At 41.9% G+C, this 22,521-nt stretch overlaps 1 protein-coding gene across 1 annotated transcript; it reads left to right on the top strand.

Annotated features, from left to right (window-relative positions):
- Window positions 1-20,146: 20,146 nt before the first annotated feature.
- On the top strand, window positions 20,147-22,495 carry LOC148850302 (PLC-like phosphodiesterases superfamily protein). Its single transcript, XM_088945493.1, has 8 exons — window positions 20,147-20,358; window positions 20,459-20,581; window positions 20,710-20,847; window positions 20,955-21,053; window positions 21,143-21,446; window positions 21,525-21,748; window positions 21,837-21,923; window positions 22,248-22,495. The coding sequence occupies exons 1-8, from the start codon at window positions 20,236-20,238 to the stop codon at window positions 22,428-22,430; spliced, it is 1,281 nt and encodes a 426-aa protein (XP_088801619.1). The 5' UTR covers window positions 20,147-20,235; the 3' UTR covers window positions 22,431-22,495.
- The last annotated feature ends 26 nt before the right edge of the window (window positions 22,496-22,521 follow it).

Raw genomic sequence — 22,521 nt, forward strand, 5'->3', positions numbered from 1 at the left:
CACTCAGTTTGAACGATCGAACCATTCGACCCGATAACCAAACACCTGACCGGTTCGATCACCGGATCAGTTTTAAAAACCATGCTCTCAACTTTATTCATTTATGAATGAGCAATACCTGAATAGCCAGGTCCTCCTATTGTCGCTGAAGGCTGAAGCTTTAGCGTTCCTAAGAGGTATCCGATTTGCTGTGGACCTTGGTACCACCCCCGTTCATCTCGAAGGCGATGCACAAATGATAGTCCAGCTCCTGTTGGAGAATAACCTCTCCCCCCATGGTGTATATAAAACTGAATGCATGAGCATTTTACAAGTGTCTCAGTCAACCGCATCAGAAGACAGGCTAATCAGCCAACATAATTCGTTCAAGTTTTAATCAATTCAGAACAGCAAGAGCTGGTCCAAACCCAAATATAATCGGAACACAATACTCATAACCAAAACTATATATATAAACGGTTTTTATATAAGGAAAAAAAAAAAGTGTTGCAGATGCTTTTATTCATTCAGTTACATTTCTTGACAAGTAACCATACCACTTCTCTCATTTTAGTAATAGAGAATTTATTAAAATGAAAAAAAAATTAAGCATCTCATAAATCTCAAGGTACAAATATGTCTCCTCATAAAAACCCTTTACTCTATGTTTGGTTTGAAGAAAAAGGTAGGGAAAGGTAGAAAAACCTTTACAAATTTTGTATAGGTTTTCCTCAAATCAAATACAACCTTAATGTCTTAATTTTTTTATTAAAGTTTATCATTCTCTCTCTCTTACTTCAATATTCAATGTTTGTAATATCTCCCTCTCCCATTTGATCCCTCTATAAGTTTAGATAAGTTAGGTGGGGTTAGGAGCCAACACGACACCATTTGTAAATATGAACCTCCTTGGCCTAGTACCAAATTGATGCCAAAACCCAAATTCACCACCCCAAGCCTAACCAAAATTCTACTCAAGCCAACATGTTAATCTCTTATTATAAAATCTCATAAATCTCAATGTACAACATGTCTCACCATAAAAATGATGTCTTAATTTTCTCTATTATAATCCATTATTTCTGTTCTTTAATAAAATTATAAAATTATGGATGATTTACTAGAACACCCCCTATAGTTTCTCCCAAATTTACCAACACAAACCTAATCAAATTTCAACTCAACCCAAATTAAGTATCTTAATCTCTTATCATAAAATCTGAGGACTCAGGGTACAAACGTGTCTCATCATAAAAGCTGTTTTAATTTTCTCTATTCAAACCTGTCATTACTATCCTTTAATAAAATTACGAGTCATTTATTTGAACATCCCCTATGGTTTCATGGATTTGCTTAAACCTACCCTATAATTTTCATTTTATAATTAAAACAGCCCTATAGTTTGTAACCTATTTACTTAATTAATTGACCCTTTCACTACGAAGTGTTTGTTTTGCCATCTGAGTATAGTTCTCCTAACACTTCTTTATACAGAAAACAAAATTGATCTAATAGAGCCAAATAAAGTGGTTGCTCGTGTTTTACTAGGGGAAAAATTGGTATTTTTATTTTTATTCCCCTTTTGATTAAACTTATTAAAATGGGCATTAGAGTCAAAACTGTCATTTTCCATTGTCATATAATAAAAGGTTGATTAAGTAAATCGATTGCAAACTATACGGGTGTTTTAGTCAAACACAAACTATATATATGGTAAGTTTTAGTAAATCCATGAAACTATAGGGGTGTTTTAATAAATGACCCTAAAATTATTCTCATTTATCTTTCCCATTATCTCACTTTAATACTGGATGTTTGTAGCACATCCCCTCCCCCATTAAGTCCCTCCATTTCCTCTTAAATATCTTTAAACCCCTTTTGACCCTCTCTAATAAAACACGGGTAGAATGTAGATGGGTTGAGTGAGGTTAAGGGTCCATCCAATACCAACCATAAACGTGGGCCTTGGCCTATAACAAAACTGACATCAAAATTCATATTTCAACCCAAACCTAATCAAATTCCTATTCAACCCCATGAATCTGCATAAATTTACTTGTTAATGCTTTTAAGATTTGTGAGTTGTGAGGATGGATAGTAGGCATTATATTATGAGTTATACATACACATATATACAAATTTATACTGTATATAGTGTGGATGCATAGTGAAATATGTTTTAGACTAAAATTACCCTCTATTTATTTGCTTGAGAAAGGGTATAAAAATCATTTTATTACAATTTTAATATGCCTATATTTGTGTATTTAGTCAATATCTAATTGTAAGGGTTGAAAATATAACTTCAATTATTACTTTCCGCCTCATTTAATCCTCTATCATTAAGTCTTATACATAAGGTATTAACTATCATTTTCTTTTATTAAATCCTACATTTAAGTTATTTTCATTAATAAATGCTACTGATTATATCTATTTCTTTAATAATATAAACCCATATATTTTAAAACCAACTCAAAAACAAAATCATTTTTTTATCCAAGTGGTGGCAAAGCAATTCAACCATCAAAATCAAATTTATCAACCTATGAAGTCATAGTTAGGTAATAATTTTTTTTAAAATAGAAATAAATATAAGAAATTATTAAAGATGTAGAAAAATTAGACACATTTATGATATTTCTATTAAATAAATTAAAAAATAAGTGTAATAAATAATAACACTTTATTGATAATGAAAATGAAATACATAATTTAGAATAAAAAAAAATGAGATTACTTTACTATTTGGCAAAGATCAATAGTTAAATTTTTTGGATAAATGTGTTAGCATTTAATGTCATAAATAAATAATAAAAATTAATAAAATATAAAATACATAAATTTTACAAAAAAAAAAACACATTTAGGTACATATATAATATCATGCAATTATCATATTACACAAAAGTAAGTGTGACATATCAAAATTTTTTTACACACAAATACAAAAAATATATATAGAAAAATTGCACACATTTATGATTTTATATTTACACTACTATTAAAATATGAATAAAATTGTGGAAATTTACTTTGATTAAAGTACTCATTTTTTAATATAGTCTCTATTTAATTGTGAGGTTTAAATTATAAATCGAACTAATACATTTTCACCCCATTCAATTTCTTCTATTTAAATCTTACATTTTTTTGATAAATGAATAAAAAATATACACGAAAAAGATAAAACATTACAAAAAAAAAGAATTTAGACAAACAGATAGACTTGTCAGTAATACTTGAAACTTCCCAACTCGATTTGATTATCATTTGGATGGGGTATTTAATAATAAAAAAAATCTAAAAACATTATTACTGTCATTATTATCAAATAGAATTGTCCCATACAAAGCGCATACACACTTATTAGTAACTCAAAAAAGGAAAAAAAAAAGAGGCACACACCAAAAAAAAGTGTCCAAAGGATTAACCTATTGGTCTTAACTCTTAAAGAACGGTTTACCATCTCCCAAGGATTCTTTTAAGGAAGAATTTTGTATTAATGTGGATTAATCCAGCTGATTTAGTCATTAGTATTTATTTTGATAAAGCCCAGAGGCAATTTATACAGTAGTATGGTTTAACATAAGTATTGAAATTACATATAATACTTAATTCTCTTATTGTCTTATTTAAAAAAGTTGGAGGTTTATTCCTTTGTATTGATGTTTCATTGTACGGGAAATGGGTATTTGCCATCCAATGATATTAAGGGGTATTAATTCATATATAATTAAAGATATCTTTGTTTTCTTTTTCTTGAGGAAAAAATATCTTAATTAGAAAATAATTTTAATCACTTTATATATGATGGAGCGCAATCCGACCGGTCTTAGCTGTCAACGAATTCGCCTCTGAGCTGGAGCGTCGGGGAGCCTGAAACGGGAAAGATGAGAGAACTCCATGGGGAACCCAGTGTGATAACTCCGAAGCTCAAATCAGTAATCTCTCAAAGGCAAAGTGTAGACCAGATAGCACAAAGTTCACATACCTTGTTGTTGGGGGTAGGGGGCCTTTTATAATCACTTCGTGCACTCGCTCCGAAGCCCTTGTCAGGTCGGGTATGATTACCCTTGCATCTGTCAGTTCGGGTGTCGTCCTTTCTACCGGGACAGAACCGTCACTACCTTTTGTCAGAGCCGTCTCTATAACTGGAGATGGCGGTGGCAGGTGGTCGTTTGGAGTGCGGCCGTCGAGTGTCAGATCCCAAGTCAGTCGGGTGCGCCACCCTTGGATACGAACTTCCTCGATATCAGGCATAGTACGGTTTGCTTGGTTTTGGTGCCCTGAGGGCGATGTGGTGGAGTGGTGAGCGAGGCGAAGTCTTGAGTTCGAAGATATGTCTTGTTCTGCTAAGGTAGGCCAGTTCGGTGAGGTGTGTCCCGAACTGCTTCAAGGTAGGCTAGTTTGGTGAGGTGTCCCGAACTGCTTCAAGGCAGGCCAGTTCGGCGAGGTGTGTCCCGAACTGCTTCAAGGCAGGCCAGTTCGGTGATGTGTCCCGAACTACTTCAGTGCAGGCCAGTTCGGTGAGGTGTCCTGAACTGCTTGCATGCAGGTCAGTTCGGATTACTGTTTGGTTTGGGGCTAAGGGTGAGTTTGGGCCCCCAGTAGGGAGTTCGGACCGCTGGTTTCTCCCCCTGGTGCTTGCGCCTTAGGTGGGTTTTTGTGCCGAGCTGTTGCCTTTGCCATGTGTTGCATAACTGTGAGGTCGGGCCAAATCTTCCTTAATCAATTGCCCCCCATTCCTCGTGCCAAGGGTCTTGCCCTGGGGCGGGGAGTTTTGCGAGGTGGTAGGTGGATTTTCCTCGTTCTTTGAATCTTGACTGCGTGAGGTGCTTTTGCTAGGGTTCTGCGGTTTTCTGGAGCATCCGAGAAGGCGGGAGACGTGCCTATTGCTCATAAATGTTAACGAACGTGGCAGCGCGTATTTATTTCAAATTTCAAAAGATCGCGCCGCTGGGACGTGACAACGGGTCTTTCAATTTTAAAAAAAGCGCGACACTATCATTTTTGAAGGGATGTGCACTGGCGGTTTTGTTAGTGGTAGAGAGGCGTGCGGCGCGTTGTCAGTTTCGGAAAGACATGCACCGGTGCGACGTCGGTTTCAAAAGACATGCGCTGACGTTTCTCCCTTTTCGGAAAGACGTGCGCCAATCACGTCTCGATCTCAGGGGATGTGTGGTCAGCGCGAATGCGGGCCGTCGGATTGTCTTTGATTTGCACTGTCGGTTTTTGGATACTGTAGCTATAAATAGTAGGGGACCCCAGTCGATTTGTCATTTCCGCGGTTTTCCTCTTGAGTTCGCGTCCAGCTTTTCAGCTTGCGTCCAGGTTTTTTCAGTTCGCGTCTAGGCTGGTTACTTAGCCTTCAAGGTTTTTTGGCTTGTTTCCATCTCCGGAGCCTTCAAAACTTCCTTCTGGTGAGTACCTTCTTGAATCCATTTCCTCGATGTCTAGCTTTGATAGCTCAGACGACTCTTCAAGTAGGACTGATGTAGGTTCTACAAACCGAGCCTTATCCCCCGACTGCCTTAGTGATCCTGAGGTGGAACTTGAAGATGACTATGAACCTGTAGGTCGAGCCTGTTCGGGTAGTTTGGTGTCTACCTCTCGCCGAGGTCAGATGCTAGACAGGTTTGGTCCTTCGACCATGACGCCCGAGGGGCTCCAATCTATACTTATGTCTTACAATCTGCCCGGGGGGTATACATATTTCATTCCTTCGGGTAGCTTTCCCTGGGAACACGGTCCTGATGAGATCGTGATTTTTCGAGAGCAGCTCGCTGCGGGGCTGCGACTGCCTTTCCACCATCTTCTCGTCGAAGTCATAAACCACTTCGGTGTTACCATTGGCCAGCTTCATTCGAACTCTATTTGGAACCTGGTGGGGACAGTCTCCATTTTTTTTTAGCAGAATTTCCCTTTAGACTTGGAGATATTCTCCTCCATCTTAATGCTTAAGAAACAAGCGGGTTCTCTTCCTGGGGGAAGACAGGCGTATTACCTGTCTCCTCGCCCTGGCTTTAAGCTTCTGCACGAACTTCCCAATAAGGTCCCAGCGTGGTAGCGGGACTACTTCGGTGTGCGAAGTGCACAAGGGTGGTCCTTTTAGACCGGGTGGGGTGAGGCTGCTCCTGATTCTAGTGTCACTCTCGATAAGGAGACGGTAAAGGGCCTCCGACAATGGGCACGGCAAGGTTTAAAGTGCCACCAGTACTTGACGGAGGCCAAGCTTATTGCGGTAGGCCTGAACTTGTTTCTACAGGTGTGATGGACACGGAGAGAACTCATGGGGGGCGCCTGTTCCAAGGCATGAAGAGGAGGAAGCGGTTCGCCAAGAAAACTCGTACCAAGTTGCCCCCGGATGAGGAGCCTCAAGTTCCAGGCCACACGCCGGAGGATCTGCCCAGGGAGCCCAAGGTGACTCCACCAATGCATGAAACGGCCGGGGTGCCTTACACTGAGACCACTCACACGAGTGCTCCTGCTTACTCCAGCGCTCTTGCTCACTCTAGGTCCGCTCATACGCGAGCTCAAGGGGAGTTCAGGAGCGTGTTGACGCCGAACTACACTCTTCAGAAGAGTAGGGAGGCTACTTTCCCCGAGGAGATCGCGGCGTGGACCGATCTTCCTTTGAATCAGGTCGCCTACTGCGCCGTAACACACGCTATGGTGGTAAGTTAGATTTCGTCTGCCTTCATTTTCTATCGCTTTTGCTGTTGTTGCTCACTTGTTTCTTTTGGTAGGTGAATTCTTCTATTCACGCCTTAGCAGCCCAAGTGGAGAGGAGCTCGCGACAGGCGCGAGCTGCTGAGGCGGCCGCTCATGCTGCCTAGGAGGCCTTCCATGCCGTCGAGGCGAATACCCGAGCTGCTGAGGTAGCCGCTTATGCAGCCAAGGAGGCTGCTCGCGTCGCTATGGCCAGGCAGGTGATGTCTCAGCGGGATGCCGAGGCAATGGGGGTAGTCGTCAAGCACATGGCGGACTTGAGGTTGGATTTGCAACATCATGTCGAATATCTTCAGGAGGACATCAGGGAGAAAACGCAGATTTTCTCCCAAGGCATTGAAGACGCCAAGAAGAAGGCCGTTGAAGACTATATTGCCTCTCTGCGTTTTGACGACCTGATGGTGGATTCTTACAGAAGGGGGTTCAAGTTGAGCCGGTGGATGATCCGGAACACGTACCCCGACCTCGATGTTAGTGCCATATCCACTTCGCGTATAACTTAGGAGATGGCTAATGCTGCTGATGCTGAGCCAGATTCTGAAGGAGAGGTAGGGCCTTCGGGTGTTGTTGAAGTGCCTTTTGATGGCGAAGAAGTAGCTCCGGGCATGTAAAGATTTTTTTTTTTGGAAGTGCCTTCTGATGGCCAATGTACTCCTGTTTCTTGCAACGGAATAGACAATCTTTTTCCCGAACTGATTCTTTGTCGAACTGATAATATGCCACTGTTTCTTGTCCGGGTTATTGTACTTCCGCGACCTGTTTCGGCGCTAAGACTTTTGTAGCGATTTGATTTTTTGCTGAGTTGATAGTATGCCCGACTTTTTTTTGCTTGCTTACGTCGAGGTTCCTCCTTTTGGCTCTGCATCATGGCCCTAAGGCCTTTGTAGCGATTTTGTCCACTTCGCTTGGTGGTTTATAAATAGTATCACCTTAAGTTAACAATGTCCCATGCTCGGGGTACTTGCTTGCCTTCTAAGGTTTCGAGCTCGTATGCCCCCCCGAGTGCTCTCTTTACTTTATAGGGCCCCTCCTAGTTTGGTCCAAGTTTGCCAACGCCTGGTTCGGGCACCATAATCTTACGAAGGACCAGGTCGCCGACCCGGAAGCTTCGCTGCTTTACTCTAGCATTGTAGTAGCGAGCTACCTGCTGTTGGTATGCCGTTGTCCGGATGTGCGCGAGGTCCCTTACCTCGTCCAGTAGGTCAAGGTTGGTACGTAACTCATCGCCGTTTGTCCGATCGTCATATGTTTCTAGTCGCAATGTTGGTACTTTGATTTTCGTCGGGATCACTGTTTCAATGCCGTAGGTGAGGTTGAAGGGGGTTTCTCCCGTGACGGTTTTGCTGTAGTTTGGTGAGCCCATAAAACACTTGGTAGCTCTTCGGCCGACAATCCCTTAGCTCGATCTAGACGTGCTTTCAGTCCGTGTAGGATGGCTCTATTCATTACTTCCGTCTGATCGTTTGCCTGCGGGTGCGCGACTGATGTGAAGTTCAGCCGAATCCCCATGTTTTCGCACCACTCTTGGAACTTGATATCCTCGAACTGCTTGCCGTTATCAGAGATTAGTACCCGAGGTAACCCGAAGCGACATACTACATTCTTCCAAAAGAAGTTCTGTATGTTTCGGGTTGTAACTGTTGCTAGAGGTTCGGCTTCTATCCACTTCGTGAAGTAATCCATTGCCACAACTAGGAATTTTCTTCCACCTGTTGCTGGTGGGAATGACCCCAGGAGGTCGATGCCCCATTGTGCAAAGGGCCACGGGCTGGTGAGGTACTTGAGGTTGGAAGCAGGCTGATGGTGGATATTGGCGTGCTTCTGACACTTGTCGCATTTTCTGACGAGCTCGACGGCTTTTGCCTTCATCGTTGGCCAGTAGTATCATTGCCGAAGTGCTTTTTGGGCGAGTGCTCTGCCCCCCAAGTGTCTGCCGCACAGACCTTCATGAGTGTCGCAGAGTACGAACTCAGCTTCGGCAGGTCGCAGGCAACGCAAGTAGGGGAGCGTGTAGGACCATCGATACAACCGTTCGTCAATTATGACGTATTTGGCTGCCTGGCGCTGCACCCTCTTAGCCTCATTGCATTCTGCAGGGAGGGTTCCGTCTAGCAGGTAGCTCGTGAGTGGGTCGATCCAGCTCGAGTCTGCTTCGAGGACAGGAGCGACCTCTTCTGCCCCCCCGAGAATACTAGGCCGAGGTAAGTCCTCTATGTACACGGTTCTCATGTTATTGTGGCTTGTGCTGGCATCGGCCTTAGTGTTCTCTGACCTCGGGATTTGCTGGATGAAGTGTGAATGGAAGTTGAGCAGTGCCTCTTTTACTTTCGCCAAGTATGCGATCATTGAGAGCTCGCGTGCTTCGTACTCACCCGTAACTTGGTTGACCAAGAGCTGGGAATCGCTGCAGATGACCAAGTGCTTTGCTCCTACCTTTTTCGCTAGGTTTAGCCCGGCTATCAGTGCTTCGTATTCTGCCTCATTGTTGGATGTCGCGAACTCAAAGCGTAGTGCGTATTCCAATTTTGTGCCGCCCGGACCGCATAAGACTATTCCAGCCCCGCTGTCTTGCTGGTTCGAGGAACCATCTACGTGAAGGATCCAGGGCTCCTCATCCTAGTTCGTGTTTCGCCTGACCAGGAGAGATGCCACACTAGTTGCCACTTCACGGGGTTCAGACTCTATTTGCTTGGGAGCTCCGGGTTCGCCCAAACTGGGGACCTCGGGCTCAACCTGTTGGGCTTCGAAGCTGAAAGTGCACTCGGTGATAAAATCTGCCAAAGCTTGAGCTTTAATTGCGGTCCGCGGTTTGTACTGGAGATCGTACTCGCTGAGTTCAATGGCCCACTTCGTTAGCCTACCGGAGACCTCGGGCTTCGGCAAGATTAGTCTTAGGGGTTTGTCGGTTAAGACGACGACGGTGTGAGCTTGGAGTACGGGCAGAGTTTCTGAGCTGATATCACCAGTACGTAGGCTATTTTCTCTATCTGCGGGTACCTCGTCTCTGCTCCCTGTAGAATTTTACTAACATAATAGACAGGCTGCTGGACCCGATCTACTTGCTTTATTAATACCGAACTGACCACCTCATCGCTCGCCGAGAGGTACAATTCTAAGACCTCGCCCTCCTCGGGTTTGACTAAGGTTGGTATGGTGGCGAGGTAGGTCTTTAGCTCGTCGAACGCGAGCTGGCAATCTCAGGTCCATTCGAACTTCTTTTACTTTTCGAGGTGGTCTCATATCAAGGATGGCCTTTATTTTGTCCGAGTTGGCCTCAATACCGCGCCGATTGACAATGTACCCTAGGAACTTACCCGAGGTGACACCGAAAACACACTTGTTTGGGTTTAGTCTCATTTTGTATTGACGCAAAATTTGGAAAACAGAATCCAAGTCTTTTATTAATTCATGGGAAAACTGTGTTTTGGCGACCATGTTGTCTACATAACATTCTATTTTCGTGCCAATTAAGGGTCGAAAAAGCTTATTTACAAGTCTTTGAAAGGTCGCCCCAGCACTCTTTAGCCCGAAGGGCATGACCTTGTAACAGTACAGGCCGAACTCGGTAATGAAGCTGGTTTTTTCTTGGTCGGACTGGTCCATCTTGATTTGGTTGTAGCCTGAGTATGCGTCCAGGAAGCTTAGCAGCTCATGTCCCGAGGTCGCGTCCACTAGGCGGTCTATTCGGGGCAGGGGGAAGCAGTCTTTTGGACAAGCTCAGTTCAGGTCGGTGTAGTCGACGCACATGCGCCACTTGCCGTTCACTTTTTTGACCAGCATCAGGTTGACTACCCAGGTCGGGTAATGAACCTCCCTTATGAAGTCCGTTGTGAGGATCTTTTTAACTTCTTCGTCGACCGCCCTCCAGCGCTCCGGGGGTAAGTTCCGTTTCTTCTGTCTAATGGGTCTGACTATAGGGTCAGTGTTAAGTTTGTGAGTTATAAGGCCGAGGTCAATACCGGACATATCTGCCGTGGACCATGCAAAAATATCTAAATTTTGGAGTAAGAAACTCACCAGTTCAGTTCGCAAAGGCTCCTTGACGAAGGCACCGATCTATAGTGTTCGTGTCGGATCTGTAGCCGAGGTCGGGACTGCGACTGTTTCCTCAGTGGGCGAAGCTCGTTCCTCGCCCTGCTCCGCAGGCTGCTCCAGTTCGAGGTCGTCGGCTGCCTTGGTTTTTCCCTTTAGGGTGGCAACATAGCATTTGCGGGACTCAAGTTGGTCGCCCCGCGCTACCCTCACACCGAAGTCCGTTGGGAACTTCATTGCCAAATAATAGGTGGAGACTACAGCACGCAGAATATGCGTAATTGGTCGCCCTATTATGGCATTGTATAGGGAGGGGGTCGCGACCACCAGAAAATCGTGGTTGAGTCTTACCGCGCATGGCCATGTGCCGACTTCCACAGGTACTGTTATCTTCCCCAGGGGCCTGACTTCCTCTCCGCTAAAGCCCACCAGAGGAGTGTGCGCGGGTTTCAACTCGCTTTTCTACAACTGCAATTGGTCGAACGCCGATTTGAATAAGATGTCTGTCGAACTGCCTGAGTCTACCAGTACGCGCCGAACTTCGAAGTCGTTGATCCTTAGCTTTATGACGAGCACGTCGTCGTGGGGGTAGTGAACACCTCGCGCATCATCTTCTGTAAAAAAGATTGGTTCTTCTGTCTTCGACCTCTTGAGAGGGTTCTGCTCCTCTCGGGCTACTTCGCGAACTGACGTCCTTGCTGTCGCCGAAGTGCAACCTATCACCACCAAACTGCCCACTATCACGTGGATGGTTCCCCGGACTGGCCTTTCTTCTGGGGGAGGTCGCTACAAGGCTTCGGCCGGTCTGCTGCTCGGCTCGGGGACATCCTTCCCGTGTTCCCCTTGCCGACCTGCTTTATTACTATTATCATAATGTACAAAATTTCTTAAGTACCCGCAACGGATGAGCCCTTCTATCTCGTCGCAGAGATTATTACATTGCTCGGTGCTATGAATGTGATCTTTATGGAAACTACAATATAAATTTTTGTTCCTTTCATTTGGGTTGCTCTTTAGGCGAGGTGGCCACTTTATGTAGGGGGCGTCCTTGATCGTCATCAAGATCTCGGTCCACCTTGTGTTAAATGGCGTGTAGTCCATCCGAACTACTAAGGGAGCTCGGGACGGTTGGCTTGGCTTCGCCTCTTGGTTCTGGCTTCTTCTGTCACTGGGGTTGGAGGGCTCACCTTCTCTTTTTCTTTTTTCAACCCTGCCTTCGACTCTCTGGTTGATCCCTTCCTCTGTTCTCAAAAACTTGTCCACGAGCTTGAGAAAGTTGGTCACGGTTGCTGGCTGGCTGGCCACCATGTGCCATTTGAATTCTTTGTGCGTCACCCCTCTTTCGGCCACAGCGAACTGTACCGCGGGGTCTAACCGAGGGATCTGCAAACATGCTTCATTGAACTGCTTAATGTAGCTCCGGATTGGTTCTCCCTCTCTTTGGATTACCCCGAAGATGCATTCCTCGGTTCTAAGGCACCTCTTGCTGGTAACAAAGTGCGCATTGAAGATTTGCATGAACTAGGCCCAGCTTCTTATTGACCCGGAAGCAAGGTTCCGGTACCAGGTGCGGACCACCACTTTGAAGGTGGTGGTGAAGGCCACGCACATGCATGACTCGCTGGCCCTAGCGAGGTGCAGTTGCGACTGGAACGCGTCAACGTGGTCGTTGGGGTCAAAGGACCCATCATACTTGTCCAGAGATGAGAGTTTGAAATCTCTAGGCAAGGGGACTGCCAGAAGTTCTGCTGAAAGGGGGGAAGGAAATGAAAGAATGGAGACGGTTTTTACCTCGCCCGAGCTCGTTTCTTCCTTGCCTCTGAGCTCGGGTAGCACACGGGTAGCATTTCGGCGACTTCGCCGGCGCCTTCTTTGAGTGGGCCTGGTGCTAGCGCTGCTGGCTTCCGTGTTGCCGAGCTCGATGGGCCCGGACTGTTGGCCTGTTGCTAAGGCGCTGAACCGGTTCTCCGTGAGTGGGAACTCGGGCTTAGAGTGCTGAGGTGACTGCGTGGGCGAGGTTCTTGACCCACCCGCGAGTTGCGAGGCGGGGGTGATCTTTCTTTGCTTTCGGCCTGACTGTTAGGGGGGTTCTGTGGTTGGGAAGCTTCTCCTTGGTGAGGTCGCCCACTTTGAGGGGAGGCTTTGACCGGCTTTGAAACAGGGTGCCGGGGGGAGCAGTGGCTGGTTCAAGGGTAGCTGAGGGAACTGTTGCTGATAATGGTGTTGGGAGAGGTGGTGCAACACCTGGTGTTGCTGGAGTTGGTGCTGCTGGAATTGCTACATTTGGGCTTGCATTGCCCGCATGCATTGCATCAAATCATCTAGCTGGTTTTGGCGGGCTGCTAATGGGACAACAGTTGGTTCCACGAAGTTCATTTCGATGGGGAGTGGAAGAGGAATGTTCAACGAGGGAGTGTTTAGATGTGCTACCGTCGGAACATGGTGTTGCTCTCCGGTAGTGGCTGTTTCGGTTTCACGTCCGACACTGTTGAAGGAGGCCATTTTGGTGTTGGAGTGGGTGTTGGAGTTTTTTGAAAGAAAGGTAGGTAAAAGAGATTTAGAGGGAGGCGTTTAGAAGCGTTCCCACAAACGGCGCCAATTGATGGAGCGCAATCCGGCCAGTCTTAGCTATCAACGAATTCGTCTCTGAGCTGGAGCATCGGGGAGCCTGAAACGGGAAAGATGAGAGAACTTCGGGGGAACCCGGTGTGATAACTCCGAAGCTCAAGTCAGTAATCTCTTAAAGGCAAAGTGTAGACCAGATAGCGCAAAATTCACATACCTTGTTGTTGGGGGTAGGGGGCCTTTTATAATCACTTCGCGCACTCGCTTCGAAGCCCTTGTCAGGTCGGGTATGATTACCCTTGAATCTGTTAGTTCGGGTGTCATCCTTTTTGCCAGGATAGAACCATCACTGCCTTTTGTCGGAGCCGTCTCTATAACTGGAGATGGCGGTGTCAGGAGGCGGACTTCCTTGGTGTGCCGCCCTTGGGTACGGACTTCCTTGGTGTTAGGCATAGTGCGGTTTGTTTGGTTTTGGTGCCCTGAGGGCGATGTGGTGGAGTGGTGAGCGAGGCGAAGTCTTGAATTTGGAGATATGTCCTGTTCTGCTAAGGTAGGCCAATTCGGTGAGGTGTGTTCCGAACTGCTTCAAGGCAGACTAGTTCAGCGAGGTGTGTCCCGAACTGCTTGCATGCAGGCCAGTTCAGATTACTGTCTGGTTTGGGGCTAAGGGTGAATTGAGGCCCCTAGTAGGGAGTTCGGACCGCTGGTTTCTCCCCCTGGTGCTTGTGCCTTAAACGTGTTTTTGTACCGAGCTATTGCCTTTGTCACGTATTACATAACTGTGAGGTCGGGCCAAATCTTCCTTCATCAACATATATCATTTATGTAATGGATTTATTAACTAATATAATAAAAAAACTATCTACAACCAATAGCCACAAAATGCATGAGAAAGCAGACATCAAAGAGAAAATTCTGTTGTGACTCCAATGAAATGCGAAAACACTAACTTTTCAAATAGATTCGAGGCATCACATCAACTGAATTTTTATTTCAATGGCTCAATCACCATTCATTGTGGGCTTGCATGCAACTACTGTTATAACAGTTTTTTCTGACTATTCGTCACTGTAATAACGAAAGCAAATTCATCATCCAAAAAGAGGAAAGCAACACAAAATTAATTATACCATTAGTGGGTTTTAATCTTTTCATTTTAAGGGACAAGTATCAAAAAAATTTTTAAGTGCTTATTAAATGTGATTACAAGGTTATGCTTACATGATCCGAACTGAGAATTAAGATTTTCTCATATAATCTCCTTGCACCCAACTTACAGCAGTTGCAGTCACATATCTGAAATAATCTCCTGTGTTTGTATGTTTTCATTCATTGTGAGATTCTCTCAAATCTCAATGCAGGGCTGCTGCTGAGGACCATTAAGTGAAGAAGAAATGGGGATTCTAGTTGGTAAGGACTCTACCTGTGGCTGATTGTAGTGGAAACTTGGATTGTAAGAGTTATTAGTTATGTGCTTGGGAATATGATGGGATTAGATTATCCTACTGTGGTCCCATGAAATCAGGAAAAAACTAAAGAGTGCATTTTTCATCCTAAATTTTCCTTTCCACCAGTTCCAAATTAACAACAACCTTATTACCAATGCTGTGATGGGCTAGGATCTCTTACCCACAAATTGTTCCCACATCTCTACCCACAAGCATGATGAAGGTCCCATGCACGACCTTGTTATTTATTCTGCTATATTTGACTTTTATTTGCAGAAAACCACACAATAATGTCATTAATGCATTTATTATTGATTCTTTTATTATGGTCGATGCATCTTTATCGGCTTTCATCATCTAGTGTCAAAGACAAACTCACAATTAGTTATTCCCAAATGCTATTTCTATTTCTATTGAATAACTTTGTAATTAAGAGGGAGAGAGAGATCTTCTTTGCACTCATTTCTGCTTCGTATGAGTGCAACTTCTGAATTGAAGTAAATCTGTGCTCTGATTCAATTTTGTAAATATTTGGTAAGAATATGTTTTTTGCACTGAAAATGAAAGTAACGCTGTATTTGGTTGCAGTGTAATTTTATTTGCACTAATATAAATGCATGGGAGTGCAAATGAAAAAAATATATAAATATTGGTTTACTTTTGTTTTGGGTTTTGTTTTATTCTTCTTTAGGTCTTATTTTACTTCATTTTTAATGCAACCAAATAAAATAAAATAAAATTTGAAACAAAAATAAATCAAAACTTGCAGCCAAATCATTTGCACTATCATAGTTTTGCATCATTGAAAATGAATTTGCACTGCAACCAAATACAGCCTAAATTTATTTTTTTAATAAGGCTCGGTTTAAAAAGAATAATGCAAATACCAGTGAAGTTCAAAACCATGCATTTGTATTGTAGATATTTATATTTACACCTCCAAACTGAGGCTAAGGCTGTGTTTGTTTTTTGGTGTAAATATTTATTGATGTAAATGCACACCAATGGAGTTCAACACTGACCAATTTAAATGAGTGAACCGCTGTAACTTTGAAAAGTGTGATTATCAGTTGTATTTACATCGATTATTGATGTAAATCTCTACCGTGAGTAGAATTTACATCAATTTTCGATGTAAAACTACACTCCATCCAAATGCTAACGAATACGGACTGAAAGTGGAGTTTTACACGACCTGTATATACACCCAAAAAAAAAAACGCAGCCAAACGTTTTTACATTCAAAATGGGAGAAAAGTTTGCTTTCAAAAAAGGGAACAATTTTTTGCAAAATCAGTCAATGTTAAAAAGGTGGATTTCAGTATTGAAATCCAGTTATCTATCAAACAAGTCTTGGGGTTCATTTTTTAGCCAAATTTCTAAATTATGATGTGACCTAAACAAGTAACCTCTTTTAAAGGTAAATTATTTACAAGGACAAAATGAGAAAAATAATTAAATTCATTTTAGTATTTTCTAAAACAGACAAACTTACCTTGCACCTATTTGTTGTATTCTTATTCAATTTCATCACTATCCCATAACCATATAATATATACCTGGTAAACCTTTTTATTTATTCGTTAAAAACCTCATTTATATATTTTAACTGTTTGGATATATACTTTTTCTGTTACATGTGATATGTTAACAATGAGTGGTATTGTGCAAAAACATCAAAAGATGTGAGAGATGAAATGTGAAGGGTAAATCTTTTCATTTAGGCTGTGTTTGGTTTGATAGAAAAGAAAAGTTAAAAACAAAGTTGTAAATCTCTGATGTAACAATTGGGATTCAGTCCTCACAGAGCGCTTTTTACACTAACCTTACAGTCACATCCCATTGTGTATTAGGAATATTTCCTTATTGATAATAAATACAAATATAAGAAATGTTCCCGATGTGTGGCCAGAACATGGTGTGAGGAGCAGATCCAGGCTTTGATGTAACCGGTTGATTATAGGTCTGATTTTGATTGTGAGTGTGTGTTTGCATATCCAAGCCATTACTGATTCAAATTAAAACATCTGAATTGTTCAACCCATCTCCTAGAGGATAAAATTAATCAGTTTCGTTTCACATATCTTTGACTTTGTCAATGAACCATTGGCTTGAACGGTCCAACCATTATAGGATTGTGCAATTCGTTAATTAAAACACTTTTAGCTGATAAAATCCCAGTACACGGGGACAGGACAATGGAGGCTTCTTAGATCAAGGGCTTGTTTCATGATTGCATAGTAAGGTTGGATTGATTTAATTGAGCATGCAAAGTTGATTCGGTCCATTGATAAATCTGATAACCCCCCCTTCCAAAAAAAAAACTAATTAAATGAATTAAAATTAATTAATTTATTAAGTAGTGGTTGAACAATCTATACTGAGTAATCGGTTTTATTATAGCACCAAAATTCTTAACAACCTCATAGCACACAGAGAAGACTCTAATAAAACTTATCTTGGATCAACATACAAAACTGACTGGTGCACCTAAATTTGAACCCCTTCCCTTTTTTTTTTATTTTTTTATTGAAAGCTGAATGACTTATATTATATATTACCCTTGTTTAATAAATTCCACATTAGCGTCCTAGCTAAGCGGTATTTGGTTCGTCTGTAGTTTTATGGTTGATCATCAAGAAGTAGCTTGTTGCATTAGTTATTCGTCATCAATTTACACATTGCTTAAGAAAGCCAGTTCATACTTCATAGAGGTAAAACCAATTGTAATTTTTTCACTAAGGCTTAGTTTGGGAGGAGTATAAATACAAATATGTATACTATAAATTAGACTTGTTCATAGGTCGGGTGGCCTGACGGGTCGGCTCGGCCCCCGAATGGGCTTGAACAGATATATGGGCCTGTAGGCTTAACCTCGGGCCAAAAATCCCAGCCCGCAATAAATTCGAGTCGGGCTCGGGATTTGCCAAAATAGCCCGGCCCGGTCTAACCTATAATTAAACCTAAAAACCCTAGTTGAATACTCCTCTTTTTTTCACCTCTTTCCCTTATTTTTCTAGTCGAACCCTTCTTCTCCACATCCTTTTTCTCTTCTTTATATTCTTTTTTTTTAATGTAAATAAATTTTGAATATATATTTTTTAATATAAATAAATTCTAATTTATATTTATTATTGAATAGGAAAAATTCTAATTTTTTTATTAGGTCGGACTTTGGTCTTGGGCTCGGGCTCGGACTTTGGGCTTTTTATCAGGGTTGGGCTCAGGCCCAAGTTGTAGGCCCGTTGGTCGGGCCGGACTCAGGCTCGGGCCTAACATATTTCCATTAATGAAGAGTAAAAGCCCGGCTCGAGCCGGGCCCATGAACAGGTCTAGTATAAATACATACAAAATAATACAAAATTCAAGGTTTTGTACTCTATATATTTGTATTTGTACTCTTTCCAAACTAAGCCTAGTGGGTTGTTGATGTCAAAAGTTTCATTCTCATCCAATTAACCAAACACCCCTTAATGCATACGCACAATGTTGTTTTTGTGACCAAACTCACTCTTCTTCTGAATGATCTCATCATCCATTTATTGATGATTTCACGTGGATCTTATTTGATCAATTTGGAAGTAATTAATATCCATTTTAATTTTAAAGTATGCTTCTACTACAGCTTTAGGTTTTTTGGCAAGTTGAAATATTATTAATCAGAGAGCAACACTACATAAGCAAACCTGAAATGAAAGCAAAAACTGGACCTATAGCTTATGATATTCGAAACAACATTTTTTCTTCTAAGCTTGATAAAAATGAGTAGAAGGACAAGAAAAAACTTGCAGGCTCAGGCTTAAAAATTCTCTCACAAGATTGGGAATCCTTTCTCAAATGATAATGTCCTCTCAAGCCTTTCGTACTAGCTTTGAACACCAAAGCATCTCTCTCTCTAAATTGGAAAGTAGAGTCTCCTTTTTAAAAATGGTAATGTCCTCCCAAGCCCTTTTGTATTAGAATGAATGCTAAAGCATCTCTCTCTGAACAGTATAAGCATTTACCAGAATGGATGGGAAAATGTTAATGCTCAGTTTGGAAAGAGTACAAATGCAAATATGTACAGCTTAAGTAAATATAAAATAATACAAAATATAAGGCTTTGCACTCTACATATTTGCATTTGTAATCTTTTCAAACATAGCCTAAATAAATTTATATACATTATAACAAAGCAATATGGGTGCAACTCGAGTCGACCCAATACAAAATCCCAACCCAGGCACACCCAAGTTGCACCCTTACAAAATAGGGTGATTTCTCAGGAACCATTCATTCAACCAATGTTTTCGAATCTCAATTGACCTAGATGGTCAGACCATTTGGCCCATGAACCATTTAGGCAACCAATTCAATTTTATCCCAAATTGGTCTTTGATAAAAAAAATGTTGAATTGATCAACAATCCGTTGATTTAGACGGTCAAATCATCAATCCATTCAATAGTTTTTTACCTTTTTTTTTTGTCAAAATGGGGTTATTCATTCAAACTGGATGGTCGAACCATTGATCTAGAACGATTCCGGTTTTGGGTCAGTTTTTAAAACCTTGATCTCAGCCATTGGATCGTCTGCACGTAAGTAAGTAGCAAATAACAATACTACATGGACCTTGATCTCACAGCCTACTTGTTTGCTGTGCAATTGAACTTAGGCGTTGTTTGGTAAATAAGTTAAGGTATTGCTAAGTGAACTTAGGCATTGTTTGTTTGTTGTGCAATTTTATTTGCAGTGGTGCAACAGTACAGAAGTACTGTTGTTTTAAATTCTGATGATTCTTTTAAATGTTTTTTTTTTTTGACTGCAAACTCTCGTTTTAAATGTTATTGTTTTGTTTGTTTTCACTCCGCAGTAAAATAAGGAAAAACTCTAAAAACCAAAAATAAAAATAAACCATAATTTATTAATTTGCATTCTTTTCATTTACACCGCCGTATATTTGTATTAGATCAATCGGACGATCCGAAGCTGTTGAACGTGAGATAACATCATGGAATACATATCGAGGAGAAAAGTTACTTGGTTATAATCAAAACTGATTGGATCAGACGGACAATCCACGACGGCACAAATGATCAGTTGGGTATGTCCCACAACTATTCTCGAAAAGCTGATTATGACGGGGATCCTATATTCACAAAAGAGATGAATACCCATCCAACGGTTTTAACTGTAATTGCATACGATTTTATGTACAAAATGTTGTACTGTAAAATCAATCACACCGTAGACGGTAGACCTCGATCGGACGGAGCAGTATGCCTAACCTAACTCATTAATAAGTTCCAACCCCACCACGTGAAAAGCACTTAAAAAAATCAATAAGAATTAAAAGAAAAACAGAGAAAAGACAAGAAAATAAAAAGAGGAAAGGCCACCTCAAAACAATAACAATTTATCTGCTTGCTTTCTGTTGCTCTGTCCTTCCGCTCTACTCCTGTCCGGATCTTTCCCTTCCCGCTCTGCAATCGTCTCTTCCCATGTTAACCTGTTCCGCGGATCACCGGGAGACATGCAGAGCGGCTTCAGGGGGGTCTCTTCTTTTGTTCATCATCTCAACCTTTGTCCTCAGTTGCCGTGCTTGCTCTAACGGGAATTGTCAGGTTTGATCTCTGATCAGATTAAGCACAACCTGAAATTGTTTTGTCTCTTTACTTCTCATTTTTCCCTAATCCCAACTTTAAGTATACTCCAAATTCTCAGTTTCTCGACTCGTGTTCCACTCCTACCGACTGTGGACCTGGTCTGTACTGCGGCAACTGCCCTGCGAGCGGGAAGACAGAGCCCACTTGCACCAGAGGCCAGGCCATCCAACCGACATCATTCGTATGTTCTTCCTTTTCTTCTTGGGTTTGTTTTTCCGATACAATTCCTTTCAGATTCTATGCTCTAAACTCATTCTTCTTATTTATTCTGATGTGGTATCTGAGTTACCGTGTTCTGGGTGTTGGTAGATTCCGGGGCTTCCCTTCAACAAGTATTCATGGCTGGTGACCCACAACTCGTTCTCTATTGTTGACGCACCGTCCCTGCCCGGTGTCCAGAGGATGACATTTTATAATCAAGAAGACTCTGTTTCTAATCAGTTGAGGGTATGCACCAATAACTAGAATCCTTCTCTCCAAAATTTCAATTCGTTGGAGTGATTGTTTCTTCTTTTGGCAACTAATTTAGTTTTCAAATTCTGGGACTTGTTTAGAATGGTGTAAGAGGGTTGATGTTGGACATGTATGATTTCGAGGACGATGTCTGGCTCTGCCATTCGATGCGTGGACAATGCTACAACTTCACTGCTTTTGTAATCTAAACTTCGGTTTAACCAATTCAGTTGTAATCTAAACTTCTTTTGCAAATGATCTTACTACTGTGTGCTGCGTGCATTTTCAGGAACCTGCAATCAACACCTTGAAGGAAGTAGAGGCATTTTTGAGTGAAAACCCATCAGAGATTGTGACCATTATAATTGAGGACTATGTGCATACGCCTAAGGCATTGACAAGGCTTTTCACTAATGCTGGATTACTAGAGTATTGGTTTCCTGTCTCAAAGATGCCAAAGAAGGGTGAGGATTGGCCTACTATTACTGACATGGTTGCAGAGAATCACCGACTCCTGGTCTTCACCTCTGATGCTTCCAAGGAAGCTGACGAAGGAATTGCATATCAGTGGAAGTACATTCTGGAAAATGAGCGTAAGCACAAAAACTTTCATTTGTTTGAAGTTTTGATGTTATATTTGTTTTATAGTGCAATCATGTTTTGATTTTCAGCTGGAGATCCTGGTTTTGTACAAGGTTCATGTTCCAACAGAAAGGAGTCACAACCACTAAATTCAAGAAGTGCATCCCTGTTTCTACAGAACTACTTCCCTACGTTTCCAGTAGAATCTGAAAGCTGCAAAGAGAACTCAGCTACACTTATTGGGATGGTCGGTACTTGTTACAAAGCAGCTGGAAATGTGATGCCTAACTTTGTTGCCGTAAACTTTTACATGGTATTATAACTTTTTTATTTCTAGAAGGGAAATATATAGATAAATATATGAAAATTCGGCACCCTGATGGGAAACTCAAATATTGCAGAGGAGTGATGGAGGAGGTGTTTTTGATGCTCTCGACAGAATGAATGGACTGACTTTATGTGGGTGTAGTACTGTTACTGCTTGCCAGGTTTATGACTATGCTTATCCATTTCAGTTGTTTATGAACTTTCATTCCATCACATGAAAGAGTAGCATATGGAAGTACATGTTCTTGGTTCAATAGTGATTCAATTCAATGATTCATCCACCTACTATGGAGATTGTTTATAGTCTTTTAACTGCATTTGGATAATCATAAGGCAATAAATTTGATGGTTAGGATCATCTTGATGGGTCAATTGGACCTATGATATATCATGGAGGATGCCTTCATCCAACTCTCTCATAATGACATGAATATTATTTCATGTATTTCCTTGAAAGAGTCACTCCCCTGATGAAACTTTTGCAGGTTGGAGCACCAAAGGGATCATGCAAGGAAACTGCTGCAACTAATAGAACTCCTACAGCAAGGACTGGAAGCAGCTTTTCTGGATATGTTCAGTTATCTAGTTCTACTTCACCAAACCATTTTTTAAATCTCTTGATTCTTAACTTATTTTGCCTTTCACTGATGGCTTTTTTGTCATTGTAACTATTAACATCACAAGATAGATGATTGGTTTCTACTCTATATAGCCTTGCAAGCCATTACATAAATTTTGGGCTTTAGAACAAGTTGACTA

This window comes from Nelumbo lutea, chromosome 5 (assembly GCF_056320005.1).
Source record: "Nelumbo lutea isolate HS-2025 chromosome 5, American lotus-T2T, whole genome shotgun sequence".
NCBI lineage: Eukaryota > Viridiplantae > Streptophyta > Magnoliopsida > Proteales > Nelumbonaceae > Nelumbo > Nelumbo lutea.